The sequence below is a fragment of the Sphaerulina musiva genome, assembly GCF_000320565.1.
Source record: "Sphaerulina musiva SO2202 unplaced genomic scaffold SEPMUscaffold_1, whole genome shotgun sequence".
NCBI lineage: Eukaryota > Fungi > Ascomycota > Dothideomycetes > Mycosphaerellales > Mycosphaerellaceae > Sphaerulina > Sphaerulina musiva.
In genome coordinates, this window is record NW_016017383.1 from 4234541 (window position 1) to 4253040 (window position 18500).

General features: G+C 52.9%; 6 protein-coding genes and 1 non-coding gene across 7 annotated transcripts; 4 read left to right on the top strand and 3 right to left on the bottom strand.

Annotated features, from left to right (window-relative positions):
* The first annotated feature begins 610 nt into the window (after window positions 1–610).
* SEPMUDRAFT_146693 (DUF1212-domain-containing protein) lies at window positions 611–5240 on the top strand. The gene is made up of 2 exons (XM_016903801.1): window positions 611–1057; window positions 1208–5240. Exon 2 carries the CDS (start codon window positions 1844–1846, stop codon window positions 4817–4819), a length of 2976 nt encoding a protein of 991 aa, XP_016765844.1. The 5' UTR covers window positions 611–1057; window positions 1208–1843; the 3' UTR covers window positions 4820–5240.
* A 433-nt stretch (window positions 5241–5673) lies between these two features.
* Window positions 5674–6457, top strand: SEPMUDRAFT_160929 (UPF0057-domain-containing protein). Its single transcript, XM_016907915.1, has 3 exons — window positions 5674–5779; window positions 5877–6011; window positions 6088–6457. Exons 1-3 carry the CDS (start codon window positions 5763–5765, stop codon window positions 6107–6109), a joined length of 174 nt encoding a protein of 57 aa, XP_016765845.1. The 5' UTR covers window positions 5674–5762; the 3' UTR covers window positions 6110–6457.
* Window positions 6458–6658: 201 nt separating this feature from the next.
* Window positions 6659–7877, bottom strand: SEPMUDRAFT_146694 (spermine synthase). Its single transcript, XM_016903802.1, has 2 exons — window positions 7205–7877; window positions 6659–7127 (listed from the first exon to the last, which is right to left on the bottom strand). Exons 1-2 carry the CDS (start codon window positions 7800–7802, stop codon window positions 6847–6849), a joined length of 879 nt encoding a protein of 292 aa, XP_016765846.1. The 5' UTR covers window positions 7803–7877; the 3' UTR covers window positions 6659–6846.
* A 1581-nt stretch (window positions 7878–9458) lies between these two features.
* SEPMUDRAFT_35243 (uncharacterized protein) lies at window positions 9459–11739 on the top strand (the record flags this gene model as incomplete). Its single annotated transcript, XM_016908600.1, has 5 exons — window positions 9459–9713; window positions 9786–9792; window positions 9859–9880; window positions 9941–10136; window positions 10195–11739. The coding sequence occupies 5 exons, from the start codon at window positions 9459–9461 to the stop codon at window positions 11737–11739; spliced, it is 2025 nt and encodes a 674-aa protein (XP_016765847.1).
* A 313-nt stretch (window positions 11740–12052) lies between these two features.
* On the bottom strand, window positions 12053–14420 carry SEPMUDRAFT_123072 (uncharacterized protein). The gene is made up of 2 exons (XM_016901823.1): window positions 14019–14420; window positions 12053–13872 (listed from the first exon to the last, which is right to left on the bottom strand). The coding sequence occupies exons 1-2, from the start codon at window positions 14080–14082 to the stop codon at window positions 12092–12094; spliced, it is 1845 nt and encodes a 614-aa protein (XP_016765848.1). The 5' UTR covers window positions 14083–14420; the 3' UTR covers window positions 12053–12091.
* A 935-nt stretch (window positions 14421–15355) lies between these two features.
* On the top strand, window positions 15356–17674 carry SEPMUDRAFT_146695 (acid protease). The gene has a single exon (XM_016903803.1). The coding sequence runs from the start codon at window positions 15527–15529 to the stop codon at window positions 17420–17422; it is 1896 nt and encodes a 631-aa protein (XP_016765849.1). The 5' UTR covers window positions 15356–15526; the 3' UTR covers window positions 17423–17674.
* A 483-nt stretch (window positions 17675–18157) lies between these two features.
* Window positions 18158–18231, bottom strand: SEPMUDRAFT_t5. The gene has a single exon. It is a non-coding gene; the product is annotated as a tRNA-Arg (tRNA).
* Window positions 18232–18500: the final 269 nt, after the last annotated feature.

The following is an 18500-nucleotide window of genomic DNA, read 5'->3' on the forward strand; positions in this document are numbered from 1 at the left end:
GCTGTGGAGAGCCCCATACCAACGCTGCTGCTTGCTCCTTGCTGCACATGGCTTGATAGGGAACGTGATGAACTGTTGGTGGTGGTGGTGGTGGTGGAGCACCATTCCGGACCCTCTTCCCCACCAATAGTATTTAATAATTGCATAACGCATACCTCAGAGCGTGGGATTGTTGTAGGGGGGAGGTACGAGAATGAGTAAGTGGTTGGTGGAGGAGGAGGAAATGTGATACTCCTCATTACTAGGGGTTGCAACATCTATTATGAAGTGCAAGCGGCGGATTATGCGGCTATTGCTAATTCTTATATGGAAGAAGTATCGTGAAATGCCTCATCATCATCATCCTGTCTTGTTGCGAAGCGGAGGGGAGTGCGCCCCTAGCACACTAGCCTACCTCTTAGTAATGATGTGATGGGTAGTAGTGAACTCGTTGAAGCATGTGAAAGGGCGATCTAATAATAAAGATATATGGTTGGGAGATCTAGCCGAAGTGAAAAGGGAGCAACATCCCTGCTGTCGATCGTTTTGACTTTTTGGTGCCTGTCGTTGAGAACGTTCTTCGCACACACACAAGTTGCAAGGGCAAATTCGAAAAGCACCAACCGACCACCACCACTCGCCCATCTTACCCATCAGTCATCACACACCACCTCCCGTAGCCGGTTCACCCCACGCACAACTCGACTCGAGAACTCTCAATCTGAGTCGCCTGTTGGTGCGCCATGTCGCCATCGCCGCCGCTGCCGTAGTGCCGTTGTTCGTCGAGAATCATCATCATCATCTCATCCTCCTAAACATGACACCCTGATCGATTACCTTTGGGCTCGCATTTACGACGGGATACCCGATACCCTCCTGGATAGTGCCGGCTGTGGTGAGCCTGGTCGACCGAATTCTCACGCCCTTGCATGAGCTTCCCGGCGCTTCTTCTTCGGCGAGTTGGAATAGACTTGTGTCTCGAACGCCTCAAAGACCGAGCGAGCCGCTGGCAGGCCTGCAACCCGGCGAGGTTGTGCGGAATTTCGGACGATTTCTGCTATACTTGCGATAGCAACAGGTGGCTGCCAACCAACAACCTCTCTCTCGCCCTGCCCTGCCCTGCCCTGCCCTGGGACAATGTGCCACCACAACGCACAAGCGAGCGTAGCCGGCCACCATGCCATGTGCACGCTACACTACACGGTGGGTCGCTGATAAGTGCTCCCAGCAGCTCGATGTGTCCAAAAAGATGGGTCCTCGTCCCCTATGGTCGTCGTGTGTCGCGCTTGGGATAATCGACCACAACACAGCGCCAACCAACAGTCCAAACACATGCCAGCCCACCCGACCGTATCGTCTCGAACCCTATTTGACCTCCTTGCGACATTCAACGTTCCGCGACCGCGTGGCCTCATTCGTTTTCTTACACCTTCCCGTGTAAGCAAGTCTGTCTGAGCGACAAACTCTCTTCGCTTTCCGCTCACCTTACACTTTTGCTGGTCAGCACACAGCAGCAGCAGCATCAAGACCTTGTTTGCCGCGATTGGGGTCCCTGCAACCATACTTTCACCCTGTCTGACCTTTGATACACTCCAGTTCTGTCTTGTCATTTTTATTGAACCGGAAGAACCACCAATTGGAACCTTCGTCGTACTAGGCCGCTTATTGGGAGTGCGATCGTCGAAGGGACTCACGAATAACAACGCCAGATCGACCAGCATTCCTTTGTCCGAAAAAAGGGCAGCTTGCTAGGCTCGTCCACTCTGACGGATCCGGCTCGGTACACCAGGGAATTAGGAAAGTGTATTGTTTCGATAGCTACCTGCTTTAGCGCCATCATACCAAACCCATCGACTTGATCAATATGAGTACTCCCGTCGAGGAGTTCCCAGATCCGTTTGGGGACTCAGCAGAGTTGTTGTCAAAATACACGCCCCCTTCAAGTGGCGTCATGACTTCGGCTGATGGAGGCTCACCATCGGATCGTCCTCTTCCCTCCAAGACCAAAAAGAAAGTGGGATTTTCCAATAATGCTGATATTGCTGGCGAGCGTGTACCGCGTGCCAGCTGGGTTGAGACGTCGTCTCCCAGTGGTGCCACATCGCCAGCAAGCGTCAGTCCCCATAATGCAGGATCCCCCGAGGCCAGTGGCACGAATACGCCATCAATTCCGCACAGAAGAGGCAGCAGTGGCGACTTATTGATCGGAGATATTAGCAAGTCCCATCTGCCTGAGCTGTCTCAACAGCAGACGGACCAGATTCGTGGGTCGCTCGTACAGCTCCAACATCTAAGTGTCCCAGGACGTCCTCGACCTGCTCTACGGAGACCGCGAAGTCCACCCAGAGTAGAGGACCCAACCGAGCATATCGAGGGCCCGGACGATATTGGGGAGAGATCGAAGAGACAACGAGCCACTCAAAGGGCATATGAAGAAGGCAGACGCGTGGAGCGAATGCTGTCTGAGCCCAATTCCCGTAACGCGTCACCAGAAAGAAACAAGAGAGACGAAAGTTATATGACAGATGACATACCCCTGCAAGACTTCAACAAATTCGACGATGACGATCAGACTGACGTCGATGAAGAGAGCTCTCTGGCTGGTCTTGACAAACAGCGGAGAGCCGGCGCTGAGGCCGAAGCCTTTAAACTTGTCAGAAGGCACACAAGCGCACGTGGAGCGTTTCGAAATCATGAGCTCGGACTGGATCCTGGTTCTGCAGCTGTTTCTGGCACCGTTTCTGGAGCTGCGACGCCTGGAAATGTTACCCCTACGGAGGAACAAAACTATATGGAAGATTACCAACCTCGACCTCGACAATATAGAGGCGGCATCTTGGGAAATCTACTGAAGCTGTACGGTGACTCCTCGCAACATCACGGAGGTCGCCATGCGGGACAATTTTCGCCTAGGGGCTTACCAGAAGCACATGTTCGATCTGTGAGTGGCGATCACAGTCGAAACACAAGCGCCATGTCAACGCCACAACACTCACCCCCGGAGTCTGGAGCAAGCACTCCCAGGCGTATGAGCCTCAACCCTTGGTACATGAGCAAGTCACGCGATCGCCAGTCCACCGCATCACTCGCTCAGCTTATTGGTTCCTCGGCTAGCCTCAGTTCGCCGGGGTTTACGGGCCTGGGAGAGGAAGTCAGCCGGAGGTTGAAAGAACAACAAGAACAAGCCAAACGAGAATCGAGCAAACGTCCTGGACTGGGCAAGCGCAAACACTCATGGAGTCGCTTTGCCAAGCAACAGCAAGCAGAGCAGTTCCGGATCACCAATCACATTGCCGAGACCATCGCGAGGCAGAAGTATCTCATTGGACTCTGCAGAGCACTTATGGAGTATGGTGCGCCCACTCATCGGCTGGAGGAGTACATGAGGATGAGCGCCCGGGTGCTCGAGACCGACGCGCAGTTCCTCTACATTCCAGGGAGCATGATTATGTCGTTCGAGGATCGAGACACACATACGAGCGAGGTCAAGCTGGTCAAGGTTGCACAGGGCCTGGATCTCGGGAAACTGCGTGACGTGCATGAGGTGTACAAGGAAGTGGTACACGACAAGCTGGGAGTCGAAGAAGCCACTGGCAGACTTAAGGAGATTATGAGGAAGAAGGACAAATTCAACCGGCCATTTCGAATCTTTGTGTATGGTCTGGCGGCGGTATGCGTGGGGCCATTCGCTTTTGGGGCCCGACTCATCGATCTCCCCATCGCTTTCATCCTGGGTGCCATTCTGGGAGTGCTTCAGCTGTACGTGGCACCTTCGTCGGATCTATACGCCAACGTCTTCGAAATCGCGGCTGCCGTCATTACGTCTTTCCTGGCGCGCGCCTTTGGTAGTATCAAAGGTGGCGACCTCTTCTGCTTCTCGGCGCTGGCTCAATCATCGATCGCTCTGATTCTTCCCGGTTACACTGTCCTCTGTGCCTCGCTGGAGTTGCAGTCACGCTCGATCGTGGCTGGGAGTGTCCGCATGGTCTACGCCATCATCTACTCACTGTTCCTTGGGTATGGCATCACGGTCGGGACGGCGATATACGGTATGATTGACCGTCATGCCACGTCCGAGACGACATGCCGCAACACCATACCGGAGTATTGGTTCTTCTTTTTCGTTCCGGGCTTCTCGATGTGCCTAATCATCATCAATCAAGCCAAATGGAAACAAGCGCCGATGATGATGATTATCGCGTTTGCAGGATATGTGGTCAACTACTTTTCCGCCAAGCGTTTTGAAGGCAATACCCAAGTGTCCAACACGCTCGGAGCACTGGCTATTGGCGTCATGGCCAATCTGTACAGTCGCATTGGAGGGCGGGTGGAGAACATGGCTCTCGACTTTTGGGAAACTCGGCTCCGACCTCACTGGAAATTGTTCCGGCAACGAGTGTTCCGGGTGGAGAATCGCAGAAGCTCGCCCAAGAGTATGGAAGAAGGCAGCAGTTCGTACGGCGGAAGCACGCGTTCCAACAGCGACGCGGAATCCATCTTCAAGCCTGCAGCACGTCGAGTCGGATATTCGTTAGCAGCAGCAGCGATGCTCCCGGCGATATTCGTACAGGTGCCGTCTGGTTTATCGGTGCAAGGGTCACTTGTTAGTGGACTTGCGAGTGCGAATCAGATCAACGGGAATGCTGCCAATGGAACGCAAGTGGCCAATTCGAGCACCATCACGTCGTCCAGTGCGACGACGGACGGCTTGAACAGCATTGCGTTCACGGTCGGATACAGTGTGATTCAAGTTGCCATTGGGATCACAGTGGGACTGTTCCTGAGCGCCATTGTGGTGTATCCGTTTGGAAAGAGGAGGAGTGGACTGTTTAGTTTTTGAGAGAGAGGGAGAGAGAGCGAAAGTGATTTCTACTTGTATATTCATTCCTACTGCAGCGTTCAAGCATAGCATCTAAAATGTCAAGGATAGGGCATGGTGGTACTCTGGTAGTACATGCACCTTGATTAGGTGGTTTGCGAGAAACACGAAGCAAGTGGAAGTGTCCGAAGGCAGCCAGCGTAAGCACGAGAAGCAATGCACGTGATGATGACGATGATGCAGCGACAAGGGAACCAAGAAGCTTCCAGTTCCTTGGAAGGGCCGCGGAGAGCGGAGAGCGGAGATCGGAGAGCCGGCCATCGTGTTCCAGGCGCAGAAGTGGGGAGATGGGATGAGCGGTGGTGGGAGGGAGAGGGAGAGAGGGAGAGAGGGAGAGAGGTCAGATTAGCACAGGCAGAAGGATTACCACCTACTGTGTATTGTATGTATCTGTAGGAGCCTAGGAGGTATTGCCTGTCTGTCTGTAGAGGTGGAGGTGGTTGCGCGTTTCCTCTTCCCCAGCCACACGTCAAACGCAAACAACGTCCCAGCGCCACATTGCCATGATGCCACACCAGCAGGGGCAGGGCACATGTGATTGGCTCACCGCAACTGCACGGCCCGCTCTGTGCGTCATATGATTTTGGCAAATGGTGGCTTGGAGGGGCTTGGATTGACACACAAGCAGGCAGGTGGCAGGTGGGTGGGAAGCTGATGTCACCGCCGACTCATAGCTAGCCTCAAGGTAAGGTCCGCGGTATCTGTGTCAGCTACCGGTAGGAGGTACATCTACATCTACTTGACCGCCAGCTTCTCTTTCCTTCCTTCCCTTTCTCTTCATAACACACACATCCATTCACATACCCACCGTCACCAAAAATCTTCTCTGACCACCACCACCCCAACACCTCGTCCACCACAACACATTAACCACCACCACCACCAACACCGTACAACCGACATCATGCCTTTCACCGGAAGGTAAGCCATCCGTTCCCCTCTTCGGAAGCGCGCGGCCTTGTTCGCAGATAGCAGCGCAGCAGTCACCACAAACACAGTAAACTGACGACTTCTCCAGCGACATCATCAAGATCATCTTCGCCATCTTCATCCCACCCGTCGGAGTCTTCCTCGAGCGTGGTTGCGGCGCTGACCTCCTCATCAACATCCTCTTGACCATCCTCGGTTACATTCCGGGTATCATCCATGCTCTGTAAGCACACCCTATGTCCTCTCTATCTGGGGGTTTCTTCATTCGCATACAGCCCACTAACGATCAATCTCCACAGGTACATTATCCTCAAGTACTAGAAATCGGAAAATCCATGACAGAGAGGGCGGACGTGACGACAATAACCACCACCACCACCACTGCTACCACTACTAGTAACTACTATTACACCATCGAGATACCCCATAATCGCGCGACCATGATGGAGACTTTTTTGGAGAGGAAGGGGGTAAAGAATGAAATCGAGACACACAATCGATGATAATTAAGCAAATCACGCGCCTCTTGCTGCACGGAGCACTGGCACAAATGGCGTCACGAAGGCACGAGCAGCACACGATGTTTTTTTGTTTTAGATTTGATCACAGCGGGACAGTGAGCGTTGAATTGTAGTATCAACCATGATGAACTCAGCCATTTTGTACATGTTCACTCTCTCACTACGCTGACTACGCTTTCCTCTTGATGTGTTTCGTGCGGGGGTTCATGTGTTGATGCTACCTCTAGCGTAATTTTGTTGATGAATATAGATATACTTTGGTGAAGAGACTGATTCATGTCAGTGCATTTACGGGAACGTCCACACGACATGGAGGAGCGATCCGAGGCGGTCTGTATCACAAGTGTCCCGAGGATCCGACTGGTATCATGCATCCATGGATGATGGTATACTGACGGCACATCTACTACACAGTCTTGCTCACAAGCTAGGTACAGGAACCTGTACTCCACACGCCGCCTCCATTCATAAACGCCTTTTTTTATATATGGTGGTATCGTAGGTAAGCTCTCCAATGTCATCCAATTTTCCCTCCTTCTACTCGCGCAGTGCCTTTTCCGCAAACTTGGGCAGCACAAAAGCAGCCTCATGCACCTTCTTGCTGTAGTACTTGAACAGCTTGTCCTCCTCGGCATCGTCCAGAGTTCGCAACGGCTTCGTCACATCGCGGCTCGCATCCTTGGTGCACACCATGAAACCAATCTGGCCGCTAGGGTAGGTGGGAATCGTCGTCCATCCATACTCGGCAACGGGGAAGACGGACTTGCAGTCCTTCTTCAACTGCTGGATGATGCTCAAATGCAACCATGGGTTCTCAGCTATTCGGAAACAGTCAGCACAACCACACCTGCATCACCGCTCAGAGATGGTGAAAAGAGGGAACAGGGCTTACAACCTTGGGTACTGATCACACCTCCCTCCCGCAGTGCATCGTGCAGAAGCTGGAAGTATGGCTTTTGGAACAATGCCTCGGCAGGTCCATCCGGGTCCGAACTATCGGTGATGATCACATCGAATTCGTTCTTATAGTCGTCCAAGAACTTGAACCCATCTCCCACGTGAGTTTTGCATTTGGGGTGGTTGAAGCCCACTGCCATACCCGGCAAATACTTCTTACTCAGACGGATCACCGCCTCATCGATATCACACAGAATCGCCTCTTCCACCGAGGGGTGCTTGACGACTTCGCGCAAGACTCCTCCGTCGCCTCCGCCGATGACGAGCACTTTGCGTGGGTTCGGGTGGCTGAAGAGGGCGAGGTGGGCAATCATTTCTTGGTAGGAGAACTCGTCGCGCTCGGTGCACTGAATCACGTTGTCGAGGACCAACACCATGCCGTAGTCGGAGGATTCAAAGATGAGCACGTCTTGGTATTTGGACTTTTCGTGGTGCACGACCTGGTTGACTTTGAGCGTCATGGCTTGGCCGGGCCACATGTGGTTGATTTCGCGGAACCAGCCATCGACGATGGTCGGGTGGGTGATCTCGGCCATGATAATGGTGAATGTGGTGTTGTGGAGTGAGAGATGTGGTGGTGTTTATGAGAGAAAGGTGAGTAGTAGGAGGTAGAGAGTAGGAGAGCAGAAGAGGTAGTCATCAAGAGGGAAAGAGCTCAACAAACATTTTTCTCTGAAGCTGTGCCTGTCCCGCAGAACGGAGGATCTCTCCCCGCCACGGGACGGTCCCCGCGATATCCACAGGTCCTCCATAGTTCTATCAGTGACCTCTCTCTCTCTCTTCCTCCGTTTCACCTTCACCTTCTTCTCACTCCCATCGACAACATCATCCGAACGGAACGAGAACACCCCACCGCACACGTCCACACTCAACAACGTGAACTCCCCCCGCTCCCTCCAGGGCCTCCACCTTGCACAAGCATGGTCAAACAGTACTCTCACAGACATCCCCGCGACGGGACCAGCTGCGCGTATTCACGACAGGTGTCGACAGCCTTGACGACCGGCTTCCCTGCATCACGAACAGCATACTCGGAATCATAGCTTGACAAGTTGACATGTTGTGGGATAGCTACACTTGGTTGGCTCTCCTGTGACGATTCAGTCATGGCTCGTGCACTTTGAGGACACTTTCTTTATTACGGCTCCCCTGTCTTGCACAGCGAGTAGGAAATGAGCCTACGCGTACATGTGAACGGGGGGCAGCATACCCAGCCATTTTGGGATCACCATCATAACATGCTCCCACATGCAGCGCTTGCTCTGTTTGGGTGTCATCATCGCCATCAATGTCAAATTCTAGTGCGACACGCTCACTGTCTCCGGATGACTCCGACCCTCTCTTCTCCTTTAACTGGGGTCGAGCTCAGACGTCAAGTCTAAATAACATAAGCTGACAGGGAACTTCACTTGGGCTCGACGTCAGAGCTCTCAACAACGACACATGCAGGCACCGATACGTGTTTGTGTGTATACACCAGGCTCTGTTGCATGACCAGGTGATGGATGCACGCGCTCAGGTGAGGCGGAAGGCTCTGGACCTACAGAGTAGACATGTACAGACTTGTTGGAGAGTTAAATCCCCGATTGCGCAACCCGAAGCACCCATGGGCCAGAAGCTACCCTATTAAGCTCCTTTCACATGCTCACTGGCAGGCCCACAACAGCGCCCCAAAGAAATATGCGTACCCACGCTCCTGGGTAGCACGGACAGCGTAATACCCTTCCGATCGGACAACGACATTCCTCGCCAGTAACTGGCACCAGTCTTCATCGCCCTTGGTATCTTGGTAGACATCGCTCGTAGCTATCTGGGAGTAGTTGTTTCGAGACATTCCATCAAGTGGCAGCTGAGATAGCATGTTGTGACTGCTAAAGGCTGTTCCGCTACTCGTGCTACGCGCGAGCCACTATCCTTCTCTCACCCGATCCGCAGCAAGGTTCAGGTACGAAACCAGTCTCTACCACTATAGTTATACATCCCCTAGTCTGCACGGAAACCATGTCTATGTCTAGCTTGACATATCATGCACATCCCACCTGTGATTACGACTCATGTTATTACAAGACTGTATTCATTGCCATCCTGCTCACTCACATATGCCTTCAGTGGCCAAGATGGAAGTCGATGGCCACAGTGCAGGTCACCTACCTCTCTTCCAGAGCCCTCCAGCAGCTACAGCTTTGAACGCAATGTCACCACGTCCTACTTCCGCTGGCGGCTCGAGAGTCAGAATCAAAGCAGAATCGCCCAACTACGATAGGAATGAAGGAACGATGATGCGGAGACCAAGCGATGACAGGTCGATACACGGATCTCCATTCCTACAACAGCAACGAGAGGCGAGCAACTTGGAATTGTTCTACGACCTCTTCTTCGCTGCCAATCTCACCGTTTTCACGGCCGTCCACGAGGTCCGAGACGGAGACACTCTGAAGCAATACGTGGTACGGAAGTTGAAACGCGTATAACAATCTATGTTTGTTACCATCACTGACGGGATGTGTGCTACGTTCTAGGGATTCTGTAAGACACTGCGTCCACAATCCCCATATTGTCCCGAGATATCTTGCTGACCTCCTTCTGTCGTAGTCTGTATTTTGTGGTTCACCTGGTTTGTAGCGCAGTCTAATCTTCATTCAATTCACTCGCTGACATACCCCCTTCTGCGCAGGTACCAGGTTGGCCTCTACGATGTCAGATTCTCAGCAGATTCCTTTTTCGAGCGAGCAGCAAAGGCCGTCCAATTCCTGGTCATGATTGGCTTCGCTGTGGTTGGTCCCAAGTACAATGTAGGAGACGAGGCTGCCGCAGAGTATGCAGAAGGCGGGAATGTGGATACAGAGGCGCCCACCTTGGAGTGGTACTTTGTAGGCTGGAAGCATGACAGATATATCTCGGTGACAGACTTGCTGACCATGCTCCCAGAGATCTCTCACATTGTACCTCATGATTTCGAGACTCGTTCTGGTACTGCAATATCTCCAATCCATGTGGCTTACTCGACAGTACAAGCAAACGATCCTGCCCATGTCGCTCATCGCAGCAACATACCTCGCGGCGTCCATGACCTATCTCGGCCTCTTTTGGACCTTCAACGCTACCATGGAGGAGAATCACACATACGTGATATGGTACATTGTCGCCATCCTCGAGACCATCACCGCCACCACCATCTCATCGATTTGGCGAAACATTAGCTTCAAAGGCACCCACCTCGTCCAGCGAATGTCACTTCTCACCCTCATCATCCTCGGCGAAGGTGTCATCGCCGTGGCCACCAAATCACAACGCATCGTACAAAGTGAAGGAGCGCTCCGATTTACACCCGGCACGGTCGCTAACATCGTCTGTGCCGTGCTCATCCTATACTTCATATACTGCATCTACTTTGACGGTCTCGAAGAAGACCACTTTGGCACCATCATGCAACAGATATGGTCGGTCCTGCACTTTCCCTTACACGTCGCTCTGGTCTTGGCAGTCGAAGGACTCGCCCAATGCATCACCTGGGGAGCAGCGGTCGTGCGCGGGAACGACTTCCGTCTCCAGTACGCCACATGGACAGAGTTACTCGACCAAGGCTACTTTGAAGAAGTCGGGAGTCAAGTGAACGAGACCAGCCAATATCTCATCTATCGAGGTTTACTCACCTCGTCCACTCTGGCCGAAACTCTCGAAATGCTCTCGTACGATCTGAGCAATGCGGCGAATGCCTCGGCCGTCATCGCCCAAGGCGCGCAGAATCCCCAACTGGCCCGCAACGCTCTCTCCTGGATTTACTTTGCCCTGTACAAGTCCATTCTCAACATTGCCGGATTCGACTCTCCCATCAAACGAAGCGATCTCCACTCGGCTCTTCACAAGGAACTCTCTTCTGCTTCCTCCTCCTCTTCTTCTTCCTCCTCCACTCCCAGCTTCATCTCCCCCTCAGACCTCTCCAACGACTTCTCCGCCACCAACAACTCCCCCATCGACTTCTCCGACCTCTCAGCCTTCACCGAAGCCATCTCCTCCACCTCCACCACTGCCGGAGTCTTCAATCTCACCTACGTCTACTTCTTCACCTCCATCGGCACCGTCGTCGTGCTCTGCATGGCCATCACAGGAATGAGCAATCGTGCCAAAACACCCTTTGTATGGCTCAAACTCGCCCTGGGCACCTTGGTCGGTGTGGCATTGTCCTTGTTGAGTTTTGCCGATTTGACGCTCGATGGCGTCGAATTTATTTATAGTACGTGGTTATTGCCCACTGTCGTCGCGTGCGTCGGTGTCGTGGCCGTGTTGCATGGGTTGCGGGCGGATTTTTGGGGGACGGGTTTTGCGGGAAAGAGGATTAGGGGGAGGGGAAGGGGAAGGGGGTGGGCGCGTAGAAGGGAGAGTGAACAGCAGGAGGAGGATGAACATTCTAGACATGATAGGAATCAGACGATGAAATCTGAGGTTTTTGAATTGGTGGAGAGGAAGAGTTAGAGATGGATACTGTAGATATAGAGATAGGTAAAAGATCTTGGGATCCACTCCATAAGCCCGAGAGAAGTGGGTATTAGAGGAAGGGCAGGCGCCTGATATAGAATGAATAGAACGTTACTTGGGGTATTATTGGGAGGAAGGAAGGAGGGAGGGAGGGGGAGTTTTATCTTGCTTCGCGATTCGTCTCCGCCTGGATGCGCACGCATTGTCAACTGTATTACCTGGAATTGAGCAAGAGTAGGAGCGATTAAAACAAAGAAAATAATAAGCTTTTTTTAAAGCTTTTCTTTTTTTAATACAATAGAATATGTCAAGGTATTACAACTGCTACGTACTTACATGTACTTTTGGACTAAATATAAAATATCATCATGATGATCCAGCACATTGTCATCATCATCAAAGAGCTACTTTCAAATCCAAATCCAGGGACTTTTTTCGCTGCAGATGATGATGACGACGTAGTGGATGAGGATGAGGATGACGAAGTTGTTGTTGTTGTTGTTCTTCTTCCGCCAGTTTCTGTCGCTGTCGTTCCAATCTGTTTCATCGACGCCTCCGTAGTCCTGCCGTGTTGTTGCTGCTGCTGCTGTTGCTGTTGAGAGCCGCTTGTAGTCGCCTGCGACGGATAATCAAGCGGTTGCCCGATGCCATTCATGATGTAGTCGGGTATACCATGCTCGGGTGCATTGCTTGTTGTTGGAGTTGTATCAAGTACTACAACAACAGGCACAGCAGTAGCCATGCCATTCGCGAGAGTGGTATCGCGGAGCACGGTGTAAGCGGCTTCGGCAGCTTGCCCAACATCACCATGCTCTGCGTGTCCCTGCGCATCACTACTTACTGGGAGAATGCTATGCATGACCACATCGTAGCCGCCGGACCGGGTCGACGACGCTTCTTCGGGGACAGGGACCGTCGTTGCGGGCAGTTCAACAGCTTCTGTGGTTCTCATCATGGTGCGGGCGGATCCTGCACGGTCAGTGGTGACTTCGATGATGGTGTAGACTTGCACGTCTGCGGTCGATGGGGCATGTCCGATGGCAATGTTCGCTCCACCGCCGGCAGCTGGCGAGCCTGACCATGACGGAGCACCGTAAACGTTTCCTTTGCCTGGAGTAGGCTTGCTATCCGGCAGCGCAGTGTAGACCGCCGTCTGAGATGCTGGTACTCTCGTGCTCGCGCTTCCAGGCCGAGCGGGCAGTGTTGGTTGGTCTGCAGATGGCGCAGGTGTGAGAGCGATGGGTGGATCGTAGGCGCCTTGTCCATCGCGTGCCACGCAGGAGGCATCCACCCACGCTTGTTGCATGGAGATGAGACCGGTCGGCAGGGCAATCACGGGATGGCACGGGTCCCGGTCGAGCCCGCCTTTGACGTCGTTCTGCGGGTTGCCTGGGAAATATACATATCCGGAGATTGTGGAGCAGTTTTGAGCCAAATCGGTGTATTGGAGTGGCGATGGAGGCAGCCTCGTCCCTCGTAGGTCATTGATGGCCGTCTCAGTGGTACCAGAGTACGTGACGACGCCATAGCCGGTGTAGGTCATCTTGTAGGGGTTCACGGTCGATATCTCGGTCGGATGAAAGCCGATGGTTGTGCTGGACCATGCAGATCCGACGGTGCCGCAGAGATTCGTGGCGTACAGCGAAGAAAAGGCCATGTACACGCTGGGCGAGGTGAAGACGAAGCCATTTGCTGCGACAGCGGTGACTGGTGCAGAGGTGTTGTTATTGTTGGCAGGCTTGGTCATGTACTGAGAGGCGGTTGCGGTTGCGGTTGCGTCTGCAAGGCCGGGCCACCAAAAGAACTGAATGGTGCCGGCGACGATCTGGCATTGACGACAACATGGAGGCTTCGCACCTCCCAGCTGGTAGGCCTTGTACGCATCCGGGGTTCTGGTGACAGTGGTGGTACTGTAGGACTGCGTCACGATTTTGCCGGTCTGGGAGCCCGTGTCGTCCAATCCGATGTAGGCGGTGATGGTGGTAGTGATGTAATTTCCGGCGCCATTGTATGTCCGCAGGTATTGTGAATACTGCTGGTCACAATATGCGGACGTGTTGAAACCACGTGCGTCTGTAGCGGGTGGCAAGGCTGGGTCGGCAATGGGAGCGGGTGCGGTTGCGTTTGCGTCTGCGAAGGGTCAGTTCTGGGTTGGGTGTGTATCGATAGCGGAGCTTGGCGGGAGAGGTTGACGTGTGTGGCTCGTAGGAGGTAGAAGGAGGTACATGTATGATGTAGTGTAGTAGAGCAGAGAGTCAAGACATGTCTAGGCTTACCTCGGGGCAGGATTTCTACAGCTGTGGACGGAGCGAGAAAAGCGCAGAGAGTCCACCAGAGCATCCTGCTACGGGGAGGTATTGATGGAGTGAGTGTATGTTATCACGACGCAACGAACAGGACACGAAGGCTCTCGACTCGCATGGTGGCAGCAACGAGAGTGAGAGAGAGAGAGCGTATGTGTGGTGTGCTTGATGTGGTGAAGAGAAGGAAGAGAAGTGCCAGACCAGAGGCAGAGCAGAGCGGTGGAGTCAGGTAGTGAATAGTCAGCCTGTCAGGTGGCAGAGTCGTAACAAGGTGGCAGAGCACTTTGTATGGATGATGGATCTTTGTAGCTGAAGATGTCAAAATGCTTCTGGGCGAACTCAATCGTGTAGAGTCAGAGCAGCACTAGCCTCTCAGCACTTGTTTTGCAGCTGCTGCGCGACGTGTGAAGCCACTCTGCGCAGAAGACTTCCATACCGCCGTCACATCAGCTTCCAGGGGTGAAGCCAGCGCACTGTGGACCGCACTCGGGAAGGGGGACACTGTGATTTCCACTTCCGACCGGCCCATCCCAGGCCATACCATAGTGGCATAGTCACCATAGTGACCATACCATACTCAAACAGTCGGCATAGAATGAGCCATCACGTCTGTCGGCATCGGTGGGTGGTAAGTGAATGATAACATGAGAAAGAGTTCCATTGCCTGGCCTCGCTGGCGTCATTCACGCGGGGAGCGGATCGCAAGATGTTTAATGTCGGCAACTCAAGGCCTGCCCGCGCCAAGGCCACCCATACGAACAAGCCGAGCATCGCCCTAAATAGCATCGAGATCGACACTAGGGTCAGTGGCAAGCGGATGTCTGGCAATACTGGCAATCGACGGGATCGGCGTTGCTGGAGGATCAATCAGTAATAGCTCCGTAGTAGGTATGCGGTATGCCATCAATCATAATCATAATCATAATCATCATCATAATCATAATCGATGGACGGTGAATGAACCATCAACCCAAAGTGAGGCGAAGAACCACTTTCCCCTGCGTGGCCATGCACTTTCATGTGTGATAAGGAGATCATCATTCGCACCCCAAGTGAAGTGGCAGCAGTCCTTCTCGTAGTACCTCCTAGCAGCACTGTAGCAGTACATTCAAAGTTAGAACTAGTAGTCAGCGCAGAAAAAGGGTAAAATAGCTGCAGGACAAGGGAAGGGCCAGCCGCTCGCTACCTCACCTCATCCTGACCGCCCGCGCCGGCCTGCTAGTAGGTTGTTAGTTCGAGACTTACGATGTGGCTACAGTCTGCTTCTGCGGCGTGTTTGCCGCCGTCGGTGCTCCATCTTCCCACCTCTCCGTACACTCGCCATATGGTCCATTATTATTGCTGCATCGACGTCGTGTAGAAGAAGGAGGAGAGCCTGACTGGCAGAAAGAGAGAAGAGGGAGAGAGACACACAGAGAGAGAGAGACAGAGACACTGGCTGGCATCTGGACCCTCTTGGACGAAGCCCACTTGTGCGCACAATGAAGACTGCAGCGCCCATGCGCTCGGCGCTCACTACCACTCTGCTGACCTCGCCTCACCTCGCCGCCGCCGCCATCTCCTCCTGGTCCGACATTCCCTCGCTGCTGTCGCGCAGCGTCGCAGGATTAGAACGCGTCGCGAAAAGAGCCGAGAACACCACGACCATCCCCGCGGCATTGAGCATTGCTGCGGCGCAGAATTGGGATGGGAACGATGGGCCATGGTCTTCTTTTCCGCTGCAGATTGGTGTGCAGCCGCAGACGGTGCGCGCCATGATTGGCACGGCCGTCACCTCCGTCTTGACAGTAGCAGCAGGCGGCTGCCCGAGCTTCTATCCATCCAACTGTGAGACGTCGCGCGGCCAGATCTTTAATACCAATGAGTCCTTGACGTGGGTGCCGAATAGCATATACGATGTTGGCATTGAGCAGAATCTGGGACTGGATACCTCTGGATCGGCAGGATTCGATAGCGTCACGATAGGATGGCCGGGTGCGACACAGGCCAGCGTGCAGCGTAACGTGGTGTTCAATCTGGAGAGCCCGAACTTCTGGCTGGGCATCTTCGGACTCAACCCACGCCCGACCAACTTCACCACGAGCTCGAGTTCGACGACCTTCAACGATCCACAACCCTCTTTCCTCCAGCAGTTGGTCAACAACAGGTCCATTCCATCCTTGTCCTGGGCGTACACTGCTGGAAACCAATACCGACTAGATGGCAACAACCTCGGCTCACTTACACTGGGAGGATACGATGAGAGCCGGTACAGTCCCACCAAGAACCTGACGATACCCTTTGGGAGCGATATCAGCAGAGACTTGCTCGTGAACCTGCGCGCAATCACCACTGATGCCGGCTCGCCCTCCAACCTCCTCCCGGATGGCAATATTCAAATCTTCTTGGACTCCACCGTCTCCCAACTATGGCTACCAGAGTCTGCTTGCACTGCATTCGAGGAGGCATTTGGTCTGACGTACGATTCCGACTTCAACTTCTACCTGGTCAACGACACCCTCCACGAGTCTCTGTTGTCGACGAATGCCAATGTCACCTTCACCTTGGCCACTGCTGCCTCGGGAGGCCAGACCATGGATATTGTCTTCCCATATGGCGCCTTTGACCTTACTCTCGAGTTCCCAAATATCATGAACCCGAACACATCCAACTACTTTCCTTTGAAACGAGCAAGCAACTCCACACAATACACACTAGGCCGAACATTCTTCCAGGAAGCTTATTTAATAGCCGACTATGACCGCCAAAACTTCACCATCGCCCCCTGTGAGTGGGACGCGACACGAATCGCATCGCAGAGCATCAAGTCCATCATCCGCGCCAACGAAACGAGCCTGGCCGATGGCGGCAATGGCGGCTCATCCAACACCGGCGCCATCGCAGGTGGAGTTGTCGGCGGCGTCGTTGGCCTCGTAGCAATCATCGGCCTCATTCTCTTCCTCGTGCGCCGCAAAAAGAAGACGGAACGTCAACGCCTCGCCGAACTCGACTCCAAATCCGCAAGCGCAGCAGGCGGTGCCGCAGGCGGAGCAGCAGGAGGCCATTCCCCCGAAACCAAAACCTCCACCGACACAGACGGCAAACCCTTCATCTCGCCTCCCATCGGCGGCGAACTGGGCGGCGGCGAAATCCACGAATTGACGGCCCCCCACAAGGAAGCTCCCGCCGAAATGGACAGCCCTTACCACGTCGCGGATCCGAACAAACACGGCTACTCGGAAATGGAGAGCTCCGGTACGGAATTTTTCGCGCCGAGTAAAGGTGTGCCTGCGGAAATGCGAGGCGAGACGCCCATTTATGAAATGGCGGGGTCGGATGTGCAGGAATTACCTGCGCCAAGGGTGAATCTGAGTGATCGAAAAGTGGGGAGAAAATGATATCTTTTTGTTTTTTGATTAATCGTTTGTATTTGTGTTGTATTTTTTTCATGAAGAATCCGGATGGATTGGGCGTTTTCTTCGGTGTGTATGTGTGAGCGAAGACTGCGGACTGGAAATTGTCTTTTTTGTTTGTGTAGAGTGTGATGTAAGATCTCTGTCTCTGACTCTCTCTTTCCCTATGGGAAGAAGTTCATATATCAGGTACCTAGCTACATACATGTACCTACCTACCTACCTACCCACCTACCGTTACAGAATGTATTGAATGAAACGGGTCGGTTGGCATAACAAAATACGTTTCTTTCTTTTACCTCTGCTACCAAGAAGAACGAATGAGGCGATGGGATCTTTTCATCCTCAACCGCAAGCAAGAAAGCAAGCAATCAATCTAGCAGACAGGTCGTTTGTCATTGTTGTTGTATGTTACGGGCAGATCACCACCTACCTCCTAGAGGTACGGAGGTAGCGCCTCGGGCACTCAAAGAAAAAAGATATATCCACCACGCTCAGAATACAAAACTACCTACCTGCCCGGTACCTAGGTACATCTTATCTACCAATCGACCAACCCCCAACAAAGACAGCAACACCCTTGTTCCTCCCTCCCCTCCCCAGATCCCCCAAAAATAATTAAAAACAAAAACAAAAGAAAAAAATTTCGAGTCAAACATACATCCAGTTGACTGGACATACGTAGGAAGACATTGCACCAATTCTAGCGCACTAGAGATGCACCCTACGTGGGACTCGAACCCACAGCCTCGAGATTAGAAGTCTCGCGCGCTACCATTGCGCCAGCACTAAGCAAATACTGTCAGTATTTTGTTCGTAGCAGTGGTGGCGCGATGATTTGGGTAACTCACGGGCTTGATTTTTTCACCGCATCAATTGTGGTGATATGATTGGTTGAAGTGATTTTGAATAAAATATGAAGACTAGTCAAGCTGGGCGTGGGGTAGGGGGAGGGAAATTTTGAGATGGTGCAATTTTGGTACCTGGGGAGGGATTTAATACTTGAGCGGTATACATGTACGCGACTGGGGAGTCCTTTCCTTTTGAGCTCGATACTATGGTG